Raw genomic sequence first — 15,526 nt, 5'->3', positions numbered from 1 at the left:
ATCCGTGGTACATATGGGACTGTCACGGAGTCGGAGTCTTCCGTTAAGTAAGTACCACATCAACACTACCTTTCTCATATCCTAAGTTACGGTAAAGTGGCCCGCAATGGTGGTTCTCAGGCGAAATTCTCACTTGGACTGGATCAATTGTTATTACCAAACAATGCCCCTCAAGTAGTCCGGCTGGAAATAAGAGTCATCGGTCTACAATCTACGAAGTATACCGTGCTTACGCAACGCAAATCATTCATTTAATTCGAGGTTTTATTTGTGCGGAACTCGATACTGTGTTCATCCCATCTCTAGTTTGGTGCGTACTTTGCATAAATTCTGCAAACTAGGGAATGGGCAAATATAGATATGGGTCATTCCATGCGAAGTGATCAAGGCACGTGTAATCGACCTCCACGGATTCGAACAAAATTTAGAGGAATTGTTAAACTAGGGCCAATATATAAAAACCCAAATTTTTGTGACAATTGAACCACCCCTCGGGTCATGGGAGCACCCCCCGTTTTGGCAAATTGCCAAAACCCTTGATTTTCTTTTGATCATATCTCCGGTTCTATTTACTCTAGAATCAAACCACAAGATGGCTTTTGAAGAAAATTGTTCAAGGAGTCTATAAAAAATATTATTTTTTGCCAACAGTGTTGCCAACTATGCATTTTTTTCAGTTAAATATTAAAAGTTAATTTTTCTCTCAATACGTATATTTTAATTTTGAAAATTTTAATGCCATTGCGTTTCTCAGACATTTTTACATAAAAAACGCTTATCGTCCCAATGTAATATGAGCGCATCCTGAGATACACCGTTTTGAAGAGAAAGAACCGCAATTTCCCATATAAAATCGCAAGCGCACAACACTAAAAAACCAACTTGAGTATTCTGAGTTCAAACATAATTTTTCGTGAAGTAGACGAGAAATGATGAAAAACTACGTATTTGGTTTGCTTCTAGCAGATCAGGGTCGATTTTTATGACAGTTTGAAGATTTTCTCAATTTTGGCCAATCAAAATGGATTTTTATATGAGAAAATCGGAGTTTTTCCCTTCAAAACGGTATATCTCAGGATGCGCTCATATTATATTGGGACGATAAGTGTTTTTTATGTAAAAGTGTCTGAGGAACGCGATGGCTTTAAAATTTTCAAAATTAAAATATGCGTATTGAGAGAAAAATTACCTTTTAATATTTAACTGAAAAAATTGCATAGTTGGCAACACTGTCGGCAAAAAATAATATTTTTTATAGACTCCTTGAACAATTTTCTTCGAAAGCCATCTTGTGGTTTGATTCTAGAGTAAATAGAACCGGAGATATGATCAAAAGAAAATCAAGGGTTTTGGCAATTTGCCAAAACGGGGGGTGCTCCCATGACCCGAGGGGTGGTTCAATTGACACAAAAATTTGGGTTTTTATATATTGGCCCTAGATGAACAATTCCTCCAAATTTTGTTCAAGTCCGTGAAGGTCGATTTCAAGTTTGCATCTTTTTTTGATCACTTCGCGTGGAATGACCCATATTACGGGCCGTCGATTCCCGATGCAAGGACAATAAAAGTGCACAGAAAATGTCTAGAAACACAGTGTACATTGTAAAAATTGTAACCGTTGGTTCCATCATTTAGATTTTTGATGTAAATAATATGTGTTTGTTAAACATTCACGTTTCATGTGCTACAATACACAACAGTAAGTAGGGAAGCTAAAGGGTGCGTACCGCTGTAAAGAGAGATTGCCATCTTTAAGAGAACGTATGGCACTGATCGCGGATGGCGCGAAACTTTTAAAAATGGATTGCGGATAAGGAATTGGAGGGAAATGCAACCTGAAATTCTTATAAAAGGACCAGCAGTTCTCAGCTCTGGTCTCTTTGTATACCAGGCGTCCGTGTGCTGAAGTTTTATTTTAACTGGTGAAGTGTAGTATACCCCCCCCCCCCCTTCTGGGGCGGGAAGTCTGTTATAAGTGCATCGATTCGTTCAGGTATTTAAAGTTTTACTCTGAAGAATCGATTAGATTATTTAGCAACTTTGCGTTGCCATATTCTTCACCAGGACCTCTTAGTGCCTCTTAGCGTTTCTTAGCACCATACACCAGCACACGGTTCGGCACGCGAATCCGGGAGGATTCCGCGCCTAATCGTAAAGGACCGTCTTTCGTCATCCGGCGCAGCGCGTCATCGTTTCACACCCTCGGGTAAAGGCCCTAACCGCAAAGGAGGGTCCCCTCTCGGTGTTGGCCATTGCGGTTAGCCGCGGTCACGCCGATGCTCGCCAAGGAGGGAAGACGCCTGCCTGCATCCAAGCCAGCAACGCCCGCTGGTCCGTCCAACTGCAGTCTAGATCACCATCGTACCGGAGCCTTCATCCGGCCAGTTTCGCCGACGTCCGCGAGGGGATCTCGCCCGTCGGCATCGTTAGCGTCGCGACTCCCGCCAGCCAAAGCAGCAACAGTACGGTACGTTTGGTGAAAATAATAGTGTACACTTCACAGTAATATTGTAAATTACACCCCACACCCACACAACAAATACTCACAAATAAAAAGTGTATAAGAAAAGTGAATGTTCTAGGTTTTTGTTCTTGATCCGCGTAGCCCTTGATTACCCGGTAGCTAGCCGACCCTGCGATACCAGCAAATGAGTCGGCTCTGCCGTAGAGCCCTGTTAAATCGTTAAGTAACAAAATAATGAAAAATGGTTTTTCAGAGAAAAAAAAAATCGATCCGAAAAGTGAAAAAATATGGCAATAAGAAAAATTGACATATTCAAATACTTGGCGTTTCCCCAGCATCTAGCGACTACCAGGTGTCGCCCCAAAATTTTCCGCCCGAAAAATAGGTGGCAAACCAGCCGGTCGGTGCTCAGCTAATTTCGTCCGCGTCCCTTGTCACCTATTTTTATTTAGTGATTCATCGGCGGTGCTATCTTTGAAAATGAGCCGCCTTGAATATTCAACTGTTTTTTTACTTTCTTATTTTATTGCAAATGAGTAGAGGTTTTGAATCTTTTATATTCGGGATTGCAGATATTTTGTCGCATGTAAATTTTGGGTGTCCGTTGATGTGATAACGCTGTAAGGGAACACGTATCTGCCGGTCGGAAAACTAATTTCTATGTTTGTTTAGGGTTTGTTTTACCAACGGGGGAACTGATCCACAGAGCATTCAATGTGCTTCGGGAAAACACATGACCTTATTTGAGTGGAATGAAGACTTCAACCATGTATAAGGTTTGAGAATTGACAATTCGCGAGAGGGATCGGGGACCGGTTGGCAATTACCTTCAGTTATGTTAGCACGAAGAATAAGTGTTTTGCTGTCATTTTCATTGGTTAGCTTTCAATTCGATCTCATGCCTCCACGCGAGTCTAAGTCTATTGATGACATTTGGTCCTGTTAGATGCATTTAGAAGGAAATGAGTCGGAAAATCTAGAAATAATTGTTATTTTTGGTTACAGTGTTGCCCAATATGCTATATTTCCAGTTTAAGACTTAAATGGCATTTTTCTCACAATTCGTGTATTTTTGTTATGAAAATGATTATGCCATTGTGTTTCTCAGATAGTTTTACACAAGAAAACATCTTATACACCCAGATAACTCAAGCCAATCCCCAGACACAGCCATTTGAAGCAAAAAAATTAAAAACTTCTCAGCACGTTTCTCGCTATATCTCAGGCACCAAACAGAATATCCAAACTCTGAAAACGTCACTTTGTAGAGATTATTTAGACAAGTGATGTGGCATATCTAACTCAGTTTACCCCAAAATGGCGTTTGTCATAACATAGGACAACAATGACGCAATGCTCCGAATACATTGATTCATTTTCGTCGAGATTTTTCCAACGGTGTGAGAAAAACTGCTTTTTCGTTTTACAAAATGGCCGCCTAATGTGGCGTTCTCAGTTGTACCTGAAGTTAAAATCAACTTGTTTCTTTCGACTTTTGTTCATACAATATTACACGTCATACATTTGTAAACCATATTGGAATAAAAATAAACAAAAATGCAATGATTTCAATTATTAAAACCGTAATTTTCGATCAATATTTGTGGAATAATTTAACATTATATCTAAATGTGTTTATGTAAAATTACAAAATAATAATTTTTCTGGGAGCGCTTAACGCTGAGGAAAATACGGAGTCTATCGGTTCTTTTTCATTATTTCCCCTTTTCTTTCTTAAATAAGCAGGAATTCAATAAATATGGATGAGAGTCAAAGGAGACATAAATGGGAGATAGGAATGAAGGTAGAAAACAGCAAAAATGGTAAGTTTTCTAGTACACATGTGTTATGTTATATACACTCAGGTTTTTTTTTACGCGGGGGATACGAGCCGCGTAAATGAAAACCGCGTAAATGAAAACCGCGTAAATGAAAACCGCGTAAATTTCAAAATCCGCGTAAATGAAAACCGCGTAAATTTCAAAATCCGCGTAAATGAAAACCGCGTAAATTTCAAAATCCGCGTAAATGAAAACCGCGTAAATTTCAAAATCCGCGTAAATGAAAACCGCGTAAATTTTAAAATCCGCGTAAATGAAGACCACTTAAATTTAAGAATCCGCGATAAAGGGAACCTCATTGATGGATACCGCGTAAATTCCAAAATCCGCGTAAATGAAAACCGCGTAAATTTCAAAAACCGCGTAAATGAAAACCGCGTAAATTTCAAAAACCGCGTAAATGAAAACCGCGTAAATTTCAAAATCCGCGTAAATGAAAACCGCGTAAATTTCAAAATCCGCGTAAAAAAAAACCGCGTAAAAAAATACCGCGCAAAAAAAAACCGCGTAAAAAAAAACTTGAGTGTATATACAAATTGAACCAATATACTAAATACGCGTCGATTTCCTGCTTAAATGGAATCGAAAGTTTTACTGTAATGTTATAATCCAATTGATATAAACATTACAGTAAGGCGGGGCTAGGTGATGGAACGATGACCTCGGAACATGTCTGGCACTGTACACGAAATGGGTCATCGGAAAGTCAATTGAGCTAACACCTTCCTAAATCCGTGAACCAAGTTATTTGCATGAATGTTTAAATACATGCAAACATCTTTTTTCTGTAAATCACTACCAGCTAGTGGGAGATAGGAAGGTTAACACACACACACACACACACTTCGCGTGGAATGACCCATATGTATAAAAATGCCTCATCTCTCTATTTATTTGTGTATTTATTTCGTCAAGTTGACTACAAGAATGATTTTACAATTTTTACTTACATGCTATTCGTTATTTCTACGGTTTTAAGATAATTTCAATTCATTTCTGGACTTAGTAAGGCCATTTTTTTGCATAATTTTGGTTATAGTGGCGCATCATTCGATTGCATAATTTGTTTTATAAGGTGTTTCTCAAAATGTGCTAGTTCTTACATTACGGCTCGTTGCATAAAATTTTATTTGCGAATGTAATGGTGCAGATTGTATGCGTTGAGAAATAATGTCTTCAATAAGATAGATTATTACAAAATCGCGGCGTTTTTACGCGTTTGTATGCTAATGACCATGCAGCGTGCCTAATATGATGGAAGAAGAAATGCGGCTTCAACTTACGAATACGCATATTGCATTTTTTCTGATATCCTGATCAGAATTAGATAACAAGATTATAACAGAATGCAATTTTCGTAACATATTGTGTTATAATTCTGGTTCCGTTAGCAGTTAAAATAACAGAAAATAATAACAAGTAACAATGCGAGATATAGTTTTGAAATCTCTTTGTTGTATGTTTCTGATCGGGATATCGCCATGAAAATTGATGAATTTTTGTATCGTAGTGGGTATCAATGTTATACTTCCAAACATCTTCCCGTACCAAAAATATTCAATTTGCATCGTTGCAAATTAAAAGACATCGTAGTAAATCAATTTCGCCATTTTGGATTTCAAAATAACGGATGACATCAATATTCAACATCTACATAACCTGCTCAAGCCACAAATATCCACATCAAAGTGCTGCCAAAAGAGCATGAAGATTTTGGAAGAGGAAGCTCATGCAAAGCTTATGGGATCTACCGTGATGCCAGATTACATTCATGGTTGATAGTTTTGCTGCTTTTGTCTCCGCCAGTCTGCGTATAGTTTCTGTAGGTAAAACAATCTCGAGAGCGAAAATAAATTACTTTTTCCTGAATTTGTTTCATATAGTACTTTAGCACGTAAAAGTTACAAAACTATCGATTTTCGTTTTTGCCCCAAAATACGTTATTTTAACAAAAAATAACAAAGACACAAAAAACCTGCTTCACTGATGTCGCCAAACAAGTCAATTACTATTACAATTTTATTCAAGTATGGCAGAAACCGTTTTCTGTCCATGAAAATTTCCAAACCAGTAAAATGACAAAATGCCTCTAAATATCTTTTTAGTTCGTAATCACTGGCTCAATCATTCCGCCAACTGATGAATTTTATCTTTCTCTTTCCCACTCTCCAAACAGTGAACCAACTGGAAGATGGCGAGGAGCGCGATCTGACTGACACAGTCAGCTCACAACATCATCACCACCAGCATCAACAAACTCAGCAGCTTCTCTTCCAATCGCGCCCACCCCGAATAACAACCTCCAGCGGTTCCCTCGATTACGACTACTACGAGGACATGGACGAACGGGACAGCATCTATCTGGACGCTGTATCCGTCAGTTCCGATGGTAACCCAAACCGGAAATCGTTGTACCTATCCCGACAAACTGTGTACCATTCGGCGGAGGAACTTCCGTTGGATTCAGTGAATGGCGGTGGTGTCAACGATGACGACACTTTGCGCAGTGTCAAAACTACCACCGAATCGCTGCTCAACGATTCCCGTGCCAACGGTGGTCTGGTGAATATGCCGTACGAACCACGAGTCAACAGTGCTTCCGCAGCGGGGGTCGGCGGCGTCGGTGGTGGGATCCTGAAGCGTCCCGGCTTGACCACCAAATACAACGAAGAGGTGGTTAATCATGATTCCAGTTTTCGTTCCACTTCTCAAACCATTAGCACTAACACCGATGATGACCGTAAGCATGAGCCAAGACAGATTGTTACATATTCGCTGTGGAAATCTAGGGTAAAAAATGCGTCATTCTTATCATGTTGTTTTTCGTAGCTGTCATTCACTACTAACAGTTTGTAGGTACATGTAGCGCGGATTGGTAGTGCGTCGAAGGCATGGGGTAACGATTAACCTACAGTTCGGGGCTGTCTATTGTGTTCTACTTAGTTGGTGGAGGAATAGTCGAATTTTTATAGTATGTGTAATAGTGACAAAAAATTCGTTAATTGAGATATAACAAGTAATTGGTATCATCCGGTTTCAATTCTCTTGTATCAATTTTATGCATGTAGGGTGTGAAGATTAAATTTAAAATTCATTTTTGCGTTCAACCTTCCACGTGTGAACAGTGTGTAAATGATTTTAAACTTAATGAGCACGTTCCCATACACAAACAATTGTGTAGCTGTTTTACACGCATCAGATTGACAACGAACATTCATTAATATGCGGAAAACAATTTCCTTTTTAACGATGTCGGTTTACAAGCGTTATCAGATCACCACGCGTTTCCATCAATCCCCTGCCCGTCAGAGGTGTCGCCCGGTATTTTCCCTACTCATCATGATGCAGTGTTTGCCCCCACGTGGAATAATTCGAGCACGCATCTGCTTTCATGGCAATCTAAAATTAGTATTCACTGGGATTATCGCTTATCACCTATCGATGTGTGTGTGGATGTTTGATCGACAAAGCAGATAACGAATCAGGGATTATTCGCCTGCCAACCAGCACAGCAACGCCGCGACGGGTGGAACTATTGAAAAGCCAAACCAGAGCGGGAATTAAATTACGACCCGACTGATAAGAAGGCATCATATTTCAATCGAACACGTCGACTTAATTAGTAGCTTTCACATCGCATGAAATGCGCTAGCGGAATGCATGCGTGTGCTTAAATGCACTGGAAGGTAATCACTACTGAGACTTCAGGGTTGATACTAAACCTAAGTACCAGAGCCGTCGCTTAGGTTTCGAAATATTTTAACAGCACTTGATGGCAATCCATCGTAAAGTCGAATATGAACCCCAGATAAGAGCACTCAGCTTATTTGGAGCCGTGTTTGAATTAGGGCGAATCAAAATTTGAATTATTTACAACAGAGGGAATAATTGATTTTTCACTTCACCAAGCAAAAATTTTTCCTTCTCTGCGGGAGGGCACAATACCAAACATTTAATCAGTTTTTAGCGTTTCAGATTCTAATCATCAGCAACGCGCAAGATCTTGGTGCCAGTTAGACTATGAATCAAACTAACACCACATTTGGACGCTCAACCCTATATACAAAAAGTCATACGTCATGTTTCATCAGCAAACCAGAGCTTCTGTGCTTGTTTTTCGAGACCAGCTCACTCGGAACCAGCCAATTGCTTAGTTCATGCAAGACGTGGTGAAGCAGCTGTTGTATTTTCAGCAAATAGCAGCAGATAAGAAATGCTTACGGGTTCAACGATTGAACCGGAGGTTTCGCACCGTGGCCGGTCTTGAAAAGTTTGCGGTGGTGAAAACAATGATGAAATGATGGGTTGCGGCAAGTGTCTCAAATGGTTCTACTTCCTCTGTGTTGGAGTCATGCAGGAGATCGAAGACCTGTACAAACCCGAACCAGTTTCCTGGAACCAATTCGAATCCGGTTGTAGCTTCTCAAGCAGTGAGTGGTGCTCGTAAGAAACAACTAACTGGAACGGATGCCGACGCCCTAGCAGCCAAAGTTTTACCGAATCCCAAACGAACGAGCCAATCCAAATCAGAACCACCACGACAGCCTAAAGTAGATAAGAATAAAAAAGTCGATAAAAGGGAAAACTTTGCCTGCCCCTCCTGTACTTCCGGATCCAGATCCCTACATAGCACAGGTGCACAATGCCAGTAAAGCGACGTCGATAGTATCCGATGCATCTAGCAGAACTTTGCAAGCACTTGCCAAACAGAAGCTGCAAAAGTTGGAGAAAGAATGTACACAAAATGCAAAGAAGCTGCAGGAGGATCTTTTACTGAATGCGAAGAAAGCGGAGCAGGAGCGAATATACTTGGAAGAGAAATACAAATGGCTGGAAGAAATAGCCAGTGAAGCAGGATCGATTTTCAGTAGTTCCGTGCGTGCGGTAAGAGAGTAGGTGGATGGTCAAGAAGTTCCAACGGATACTGGTTTCATGCCCCATGCCAAATCTAGTTGACACTCGCAACAGGTAAATCAGAAAAGAAGTGCCCAATACATTTGTTCTAACCCTGGTACGATCAATGATAGCTACCATCGATCAGTATCGGAAGTCTCAGTTTTCCGTCGCCGAGAATCTCACACCCCCCATTATTTCCTAAAAGGCGACGAAGACCGATGTCCGCTGACCAATAAACAACTAGCGGGACGGCATGCTATTTCGAGGGATCTGCCCCAGTTTTGCAGCAGCCCCAAGGATTGTCCTATCTTCCTGACAACGCTCAAATGCACGACGGCTGTGTGGTTTGTGTCAAGCAAAAGTATGTGGAAAAGACGGATATCAATACAAGCACCATGCATGGCTTCATAACGACCTATCGGCTACAGGAACGGAGCATCCAAGTCCACAACATCACCTCCAACATCTCCAGAAAACATCAACGAGTTCCCAGAATCGAATTCAACTATGGCGCATGGTTGCCACGCAGATCGGACCAAAACCAACGACACCATGTTCCGGTACCTACTCGTATTACTACATGGAGAGCGTAGATCTGTGCGAACTTACGCGTTCCTCGATGATGGATCACCTCTTACACTGCTTGATGAAGAACTGTCCGACGAACTTGAGCTGAAATGATATATTATGCCCCTTTGTTTGCACTGGACCGGTCGGTCCCAGCGACAAGAAACGAATTCACGTGTCGTTGGACTAGAAATAGCTGGTATTCATGGTGGAAGTAAGAGCTACACCATCAACGACGCCCGCACAGTCAACGAACTAATGCTCCCGTTCCAGACGATGGACATTGAGGAGCTATCGCAGGCCAACCTCTATCGGCAAGGGCTACCGATTTCATCATTCCAGGGCGTCCGACCACGAATGATGATCGTACTTAAAGATTTGCACCATAGCATGATTCTTAACTCTTGCAAAGGGAAACCGGGCCAACCGAACGCAGTAAAGACACGTCTGGGATGGATAGTGTGCGGAGGTGGCACCAAGTCCAGTACACTTCGTTTACCACTGGATAGTCTGGATATCATGAAACCGCATAGGACACTCCTCTCCATCGAGGACCAACAAGTCCCATCTCTTCAACGATCTCTGACCAGATTCTCGGGACAACGCTACGAAACGGGCCTACTATGGCGCTTATGCGCACGTCTGCCGGACGGCCAAGCGATGGCCCTGAACTGGTTCCAATGCTTGGAGAAACGAATGCTCAAGGACACAGCACTCCCCGAAACTATGACTTAAAAAATAGCTGATCATTTGAGCAAAGACTATACCTATTCGGAAGCTGACAGAGGATGAGCTGCAGCACTCGTACCAGCGTACGTGGTATCTACCAGTATTACCGGTCATGAAGCCGAACAAACCCGGGAAGGCAAGAATAGTGTGACCGTGCTGATCCATTTTCGTGGGAACTCCATTGTTTTGACTGGTGACATTAGGAACGCTTTTACTGGAGGAATGATAATTGTCAACTTGTTTACGTGATGAGAGAGGTTTTGCACATGTTGCTCCCCGAGCTGTGCCCAGTATGCGTTGAACCTGAATGCCGATCACTTCGCACAGATATATCCAGCAGCCACAGAAGTCATCAAAAAGCAGGACTACGTAGACAACATGTAACATTCGTGCACTCGCCAGCAATTGTCAAGGCGTCTTGAAGGCCTTGCAGGAGATCAACACCACCGACAAGAACTTGGACCTTTTGCCAGAAATTGCGACCGAAAATGTGCTTGGCATGTGGTTGCGTACCGAAGCGGATGTTTTATGTTCAAAGTCGGCTGGAATCGCTACGACCATGCCTATTAGACGGCCATCGCCGGCCAATGAAGCGAGAAGTACTGCGAGTTCGGATAACGATATTCGACCCTCTTGGACTCATCGCTCCGTTTCTTGCATATTTGAAGATTCTGTTGTCAGATGTATGGTGTTCCGGTGTTCAATGGGACGACAACATTTTCACAAAATGGAGAATCTGGCTGAGAGTACTACCTCAAGTCGAACAAATTAAGATTCCGTGATGCTCCCGCTCAAATTTAACTCATGGTTGGGAACATGTTCAGTTCGTGGACGCGAGAGAGATCGCCATGGCTGTTGCCTGTTACGCTTCGTCTAGCGCGGAGTCGTCCGATGCTGTCTCGGCTCCGCCAAAACTAGAGTCGTGCCACTGAGATACCATACGATTCCGAGACTAGGCTGTGAGTCTGCAGTAATCGGCTTAAAACTCGCCCGATCAGTCGTCGATTCATTGTCCTTTCCGGAAGACAAACTCTTCTGTCACATGGATTTCAGGGACTCCGTTCATCGCCGATATTCACCCTTCCTTGCATCTCAGGAGCGCGAAATTTAGGAAGCCACAGAGGCGTACCAATGGCGTTGGATCCCGGCCAAACTTAATGTTGTAGAGGATGCTACCAAATGGGAGAAGTCCGAGAAGTGTATTACATCCAGAGTCGCAGAAATGCAGTTGAAGACAAAAGTTGACGAGTTAGGTTACGTCTCATCCTAGTCTAAAACCCAAGTAAACTCGATAAAACTACCAAATCAACCTCTGCTTTGACCTGGAAAGTATGTGATTCACTGGACCATTGGACTTTCCTACATCGATTTCAGAATGAGTGACCACTAGGGTGGCAATAAAATGACTATTTTCGAAATCATTCATGTGCGCCCCCCCCCCCCCCCTGCGTCATTCCATATTTTGAAAAAATGACACGGTTAACCTTAAAGGGTTTATGACATTTTTGGCCAAAATGTATGGGCAAACTTTCGCAGTTCAGAAAATCACCGTTAGATGACGCTGCAGGCATCCGAACACGAACCTAGGAAGGAGTTAAGCTTCTGAAGATATACCGAACAAGTTTTTCGAAGGCTGTAAGGCAATCCAACCAACCGTTTAAGAGTTATTGGCGTTTAAAATTGGACACTGCTGGTCGACATTCCCAAAGGGCGTACTCTGCTTATGTCATGTATGTAAACCACGTGTATGGGTTGGGTCAAGTTTGGAAAAGCATCCTACATTACAGGGAGTATAGAATGTCGCGCTCAAACCAGTGCTGCGAAATTTCAAAATCAGTTACTTATTTCTGCTTGTATTTACCGAAACCAAAATTCCCTCCCTCATTCATAAACTTCCCAACTGATTGAAACTTCATGCAGAATGGAATGCTTGAGTGCAGTTGGACAGTTTGAAAGCAGAAACTGGCTTCTTCTACATTTTCGAGCAGAAGAGAACTGCATAATTTATATCTGGTGCACTTTTGCTCAATAATGCCTTCCATAAGTAGAAAGGAAACAACATTCAGTTTGCTTCTGAAATCGAACCTGAATGCGCTGTGTCGGGAGAACGAATGACGAGGGAAACGAACCAAACATTTCATTTATTGCGACGGGCATGAATTGAATTTTGCTTTCTTTCAAGTTCGCGCAGGGATGTCAATTTTTTCAAGCTCGGGCTCAAACTGATATTATTTACACTAAACGTTTTCATATAACAATCTATTAAACGGAGAAATTTTTGGTAACAACGGTAGGTTTTGCAGCTCTTAAATCGAGAGATAATGGTTGTCATTGAAGTTTGCCAGGCATAACCCAAGGATTTACGTCAATGTCGTGTTTTTAGTACTGAAAACTCCTCGCCGGCCCTGCACAAACCATCTCAGCATGAAACGTTTGCTGATGGTGGTGTAGCAAGAACTGCCTTTGTGTAAATCCGAAAAAGTTCTCGGTGATCGAATTGCGATGAAAGACTTTCTGGCAGAGCACTTCCTCCCAGACTCCCAGAACTTTTTTACTGTCGAAGCTCTGCCTGTCGAACCCCAGAGCTTTTGAACTGCCGAAAACCTGCGGAAAAGGCAATGTTGATAAAGAGGTAATAGGGGGACTAAGTACCCTTTCGACTGTCCTGGTTTTTTACTCGTCTGATATGGTCACCCTAGCTTAATTGCTTTGCTCGGATTTAGTGTGAGTGCACAAAACCAAAACGTCTCTCAATTGTCTCTTGGAAAAGGGTTAAGGGGGGTTTCAGCGTGAAAAAAGCAACGCTTTTTTGCGATTTTTTTCGGAAATGGGTGAAGCGAATTGATTGTAACTTTTGTACATTATGCTGCATTATTTAATTAAGATTATGCATTTTTTCTATGCAAAAATATCGACAAGCGACTCAGTGACAAAGCTTTTTGTGGAAAGTCTCTGGAAAAAACACGATTTGCGGTGTTACCTGTCAAAAACTACTTAACCAATTTATTTCAAACTTTGCATGCACGTTAAGCTTTTGAGATAATTTTTCTTACTCATAAAACGGCGGAACTGCTATTTTTCACGAAAAATATTGATGATTTCAGGATCTTAGTCACGATTTTGGATATTTTTGTCACGAATGGTATGATTTATGTTCTTGATTTTAAGATCTTAGTCACGATTTTCGTAATTTATTTGCACGTTATCGTGATATTTTATACTAGATTCTTTTTTTTTCGAATTTGGCACGTGGAGTGATGTGACTGATGTTCATGATATCAGCAGTTTTTTTGAAATCCCTCATTTCTCTTTGCTTTATCGTGATCTGTCGTTTTCTGGTTATTATCGGTTTTTGCACTCGGAGTATCGCGACAAAACAAAAAGGAACATAAATGTGTGATAAATAAGCGGGATAATGTTCCATGAACTATACTGCCGTTCTCCGCATAATTGTCCCATGCATATAAGGAATCCCTTAGAACATGGCGAAAATATGTCACTAACACGATTTTGTGTGTGCCTTTCAAATCCCACTGCCCGGCAGCGGTATTATGAAAAAAAAGTTTCCTGTTTTCAATCTCGGGATTTAGTAGGTGTTAGCTCTGCCGATTTTCTAATGACCCTTTTCAGAATGACAGAACCCTAGCGGTACATTTCGAGGTCATTTTCCCGTCGGCAAGCCCCGCTCAAATATAATACGGGTATCAAATTTATACCTGTATTATTGTTGAATTATTATAGCAACGTTCCGGAAAAAAATATTCATCTATTTTTAACTACAGCTGTACCGTTGATTTGGCTCTCTTCAGTGGATTTGGCAGCACAACGCTTCTGTAGCACTTCGAGTTCAGTATTTTAATATCATTTCACGCTAATTCTCGCAACGATTCAGCTAAATTCACTTTGATTTTCGAAATCACACAAGTTATATTTTTTATATTTTTAAAAGGTTTCAAGCACGATAAAATTATTACAGTGAAAAATTTTTCAACTCTATCACGAACACGATTTCGAGCTCTATGATGTATTTTTCGTGCTCAGCGCAATTTTCTTGTCCTGTCGACACATCACACTGAACCTTATTAAATGAATAACGATGTTCTATCTCATAATAGTTTTCTACTGCTCGAGCCTCTAGCTGGTCGCTAGCAGCTGGACATATATGACATTTCATGGAATAGTGAATGGAACAAAAATGATTCTACCAATAATACTCTAGATTTTGGGAAATAGTTCCCGTGAAAATTTTATGACTATGTCGCATGAAATTGAAAATGATTAGGGATATCTTCTAAATATCACAAGCACGCAAGATACTAGGAATAATGGAGCAGTTCACGAATACATGAATAATATTTGATGATTTTGTGAACTATTTCTCAAGCACGGATATTGGAAAGTGACTAATATACTAAGAATTCAAGTTTCGTGAAATAGTTCACGAGAAAGTATCCAGACTACTTTGATGTGAAATAATGTTCCTAAATCTATGAATAACATCACAAGTCAATCTTTGCTTTTATGAATAATGTTCTTAAAGTTGTGTATTAGTTCACGTACAGGAAGGCTGAATTGGGGGAAATTGAAAGCCTGGGCCATGAAAACGACTACAAGAGTGGCCAGCTGTTTCGAGCGGAGATGTCGCACGTTTGGAGTGTCATCTACAACCGTGCATCGAGCTAAAAAACGAGCCGGACTGTCGACTTAATAGAAGGTGGTGACTCAAAATCGTGACGATAAGCAAAACAAGTCGGCCAGAGAACGAGCGAGGAAGCTGTACAAAACAAAGCTGACGAGGTTTGATTGCGTGATACAGGATAACCATACTTACATCATGACGGACTTTAAACAGCTTCCTGTATAGGAACGACGACTGGAACAGGAAAGGTGGTAGAAATTTTCAAACACAATAAGCTGCCGAAAAATATCTCGTGTGGCATGCTATCTGTTCTTGTGGCTTGAAGAGAGCGGGCAGAAAAAAAGATAGTTGTAGGCTACCTAAAGCATATTTTTTATTTATAATAATGCA

At 41.2% G+C, this 15,526-nt stretch overlaps 1 protein-coding gene across 7 annotated transcripts in view; it reads left to right on the top strand.

The window, feature by feature from the left end:
* Positions 1-15,526, top strand: part of LOC131682146 (anoctamin-1-like) — a 58,759-nt gene that overhangs the window by 14,524 nt on the left and 28,709 nt on the right. For 5 of the 7 annotated variants that reach the window (XM_058963430.1, XM_058963407.1, XM_058963422.1 and 2 more), the window contains one exon: positions 6,482-7,095. In XM_058963430.1, the coding sequence (XP_058819413.1) occupies positions 6,482-7,095 (614 nt within the window). Of the gene's footprint in view, positions 1-6,481; positions 7,096-15,526 lie in introns of those variants that run through there. The other 2 variants (XM_058963439.1, XM_058963449.1) reach the window with 2 other exon arrangements.

Source organism: Topomyia yanbarensis, chromosome 1, assembly GCF_030247195.1.
Source record: "Topomyia yanbarensis strain Yona2022 chromosome 1, ASM3024719v1, whole genome shotgun sequence".
Classification (NCBI taxonomy): domain Eukaryota; kingdom Metazoa; phylum Arthropoda; class Insecta; order Diptera; family Culicidae; genus Topomyia; species Topomyia yanbarensis.
This window is presented reverse-complemented; position numbering and strand designations above follow the sequence as displayed.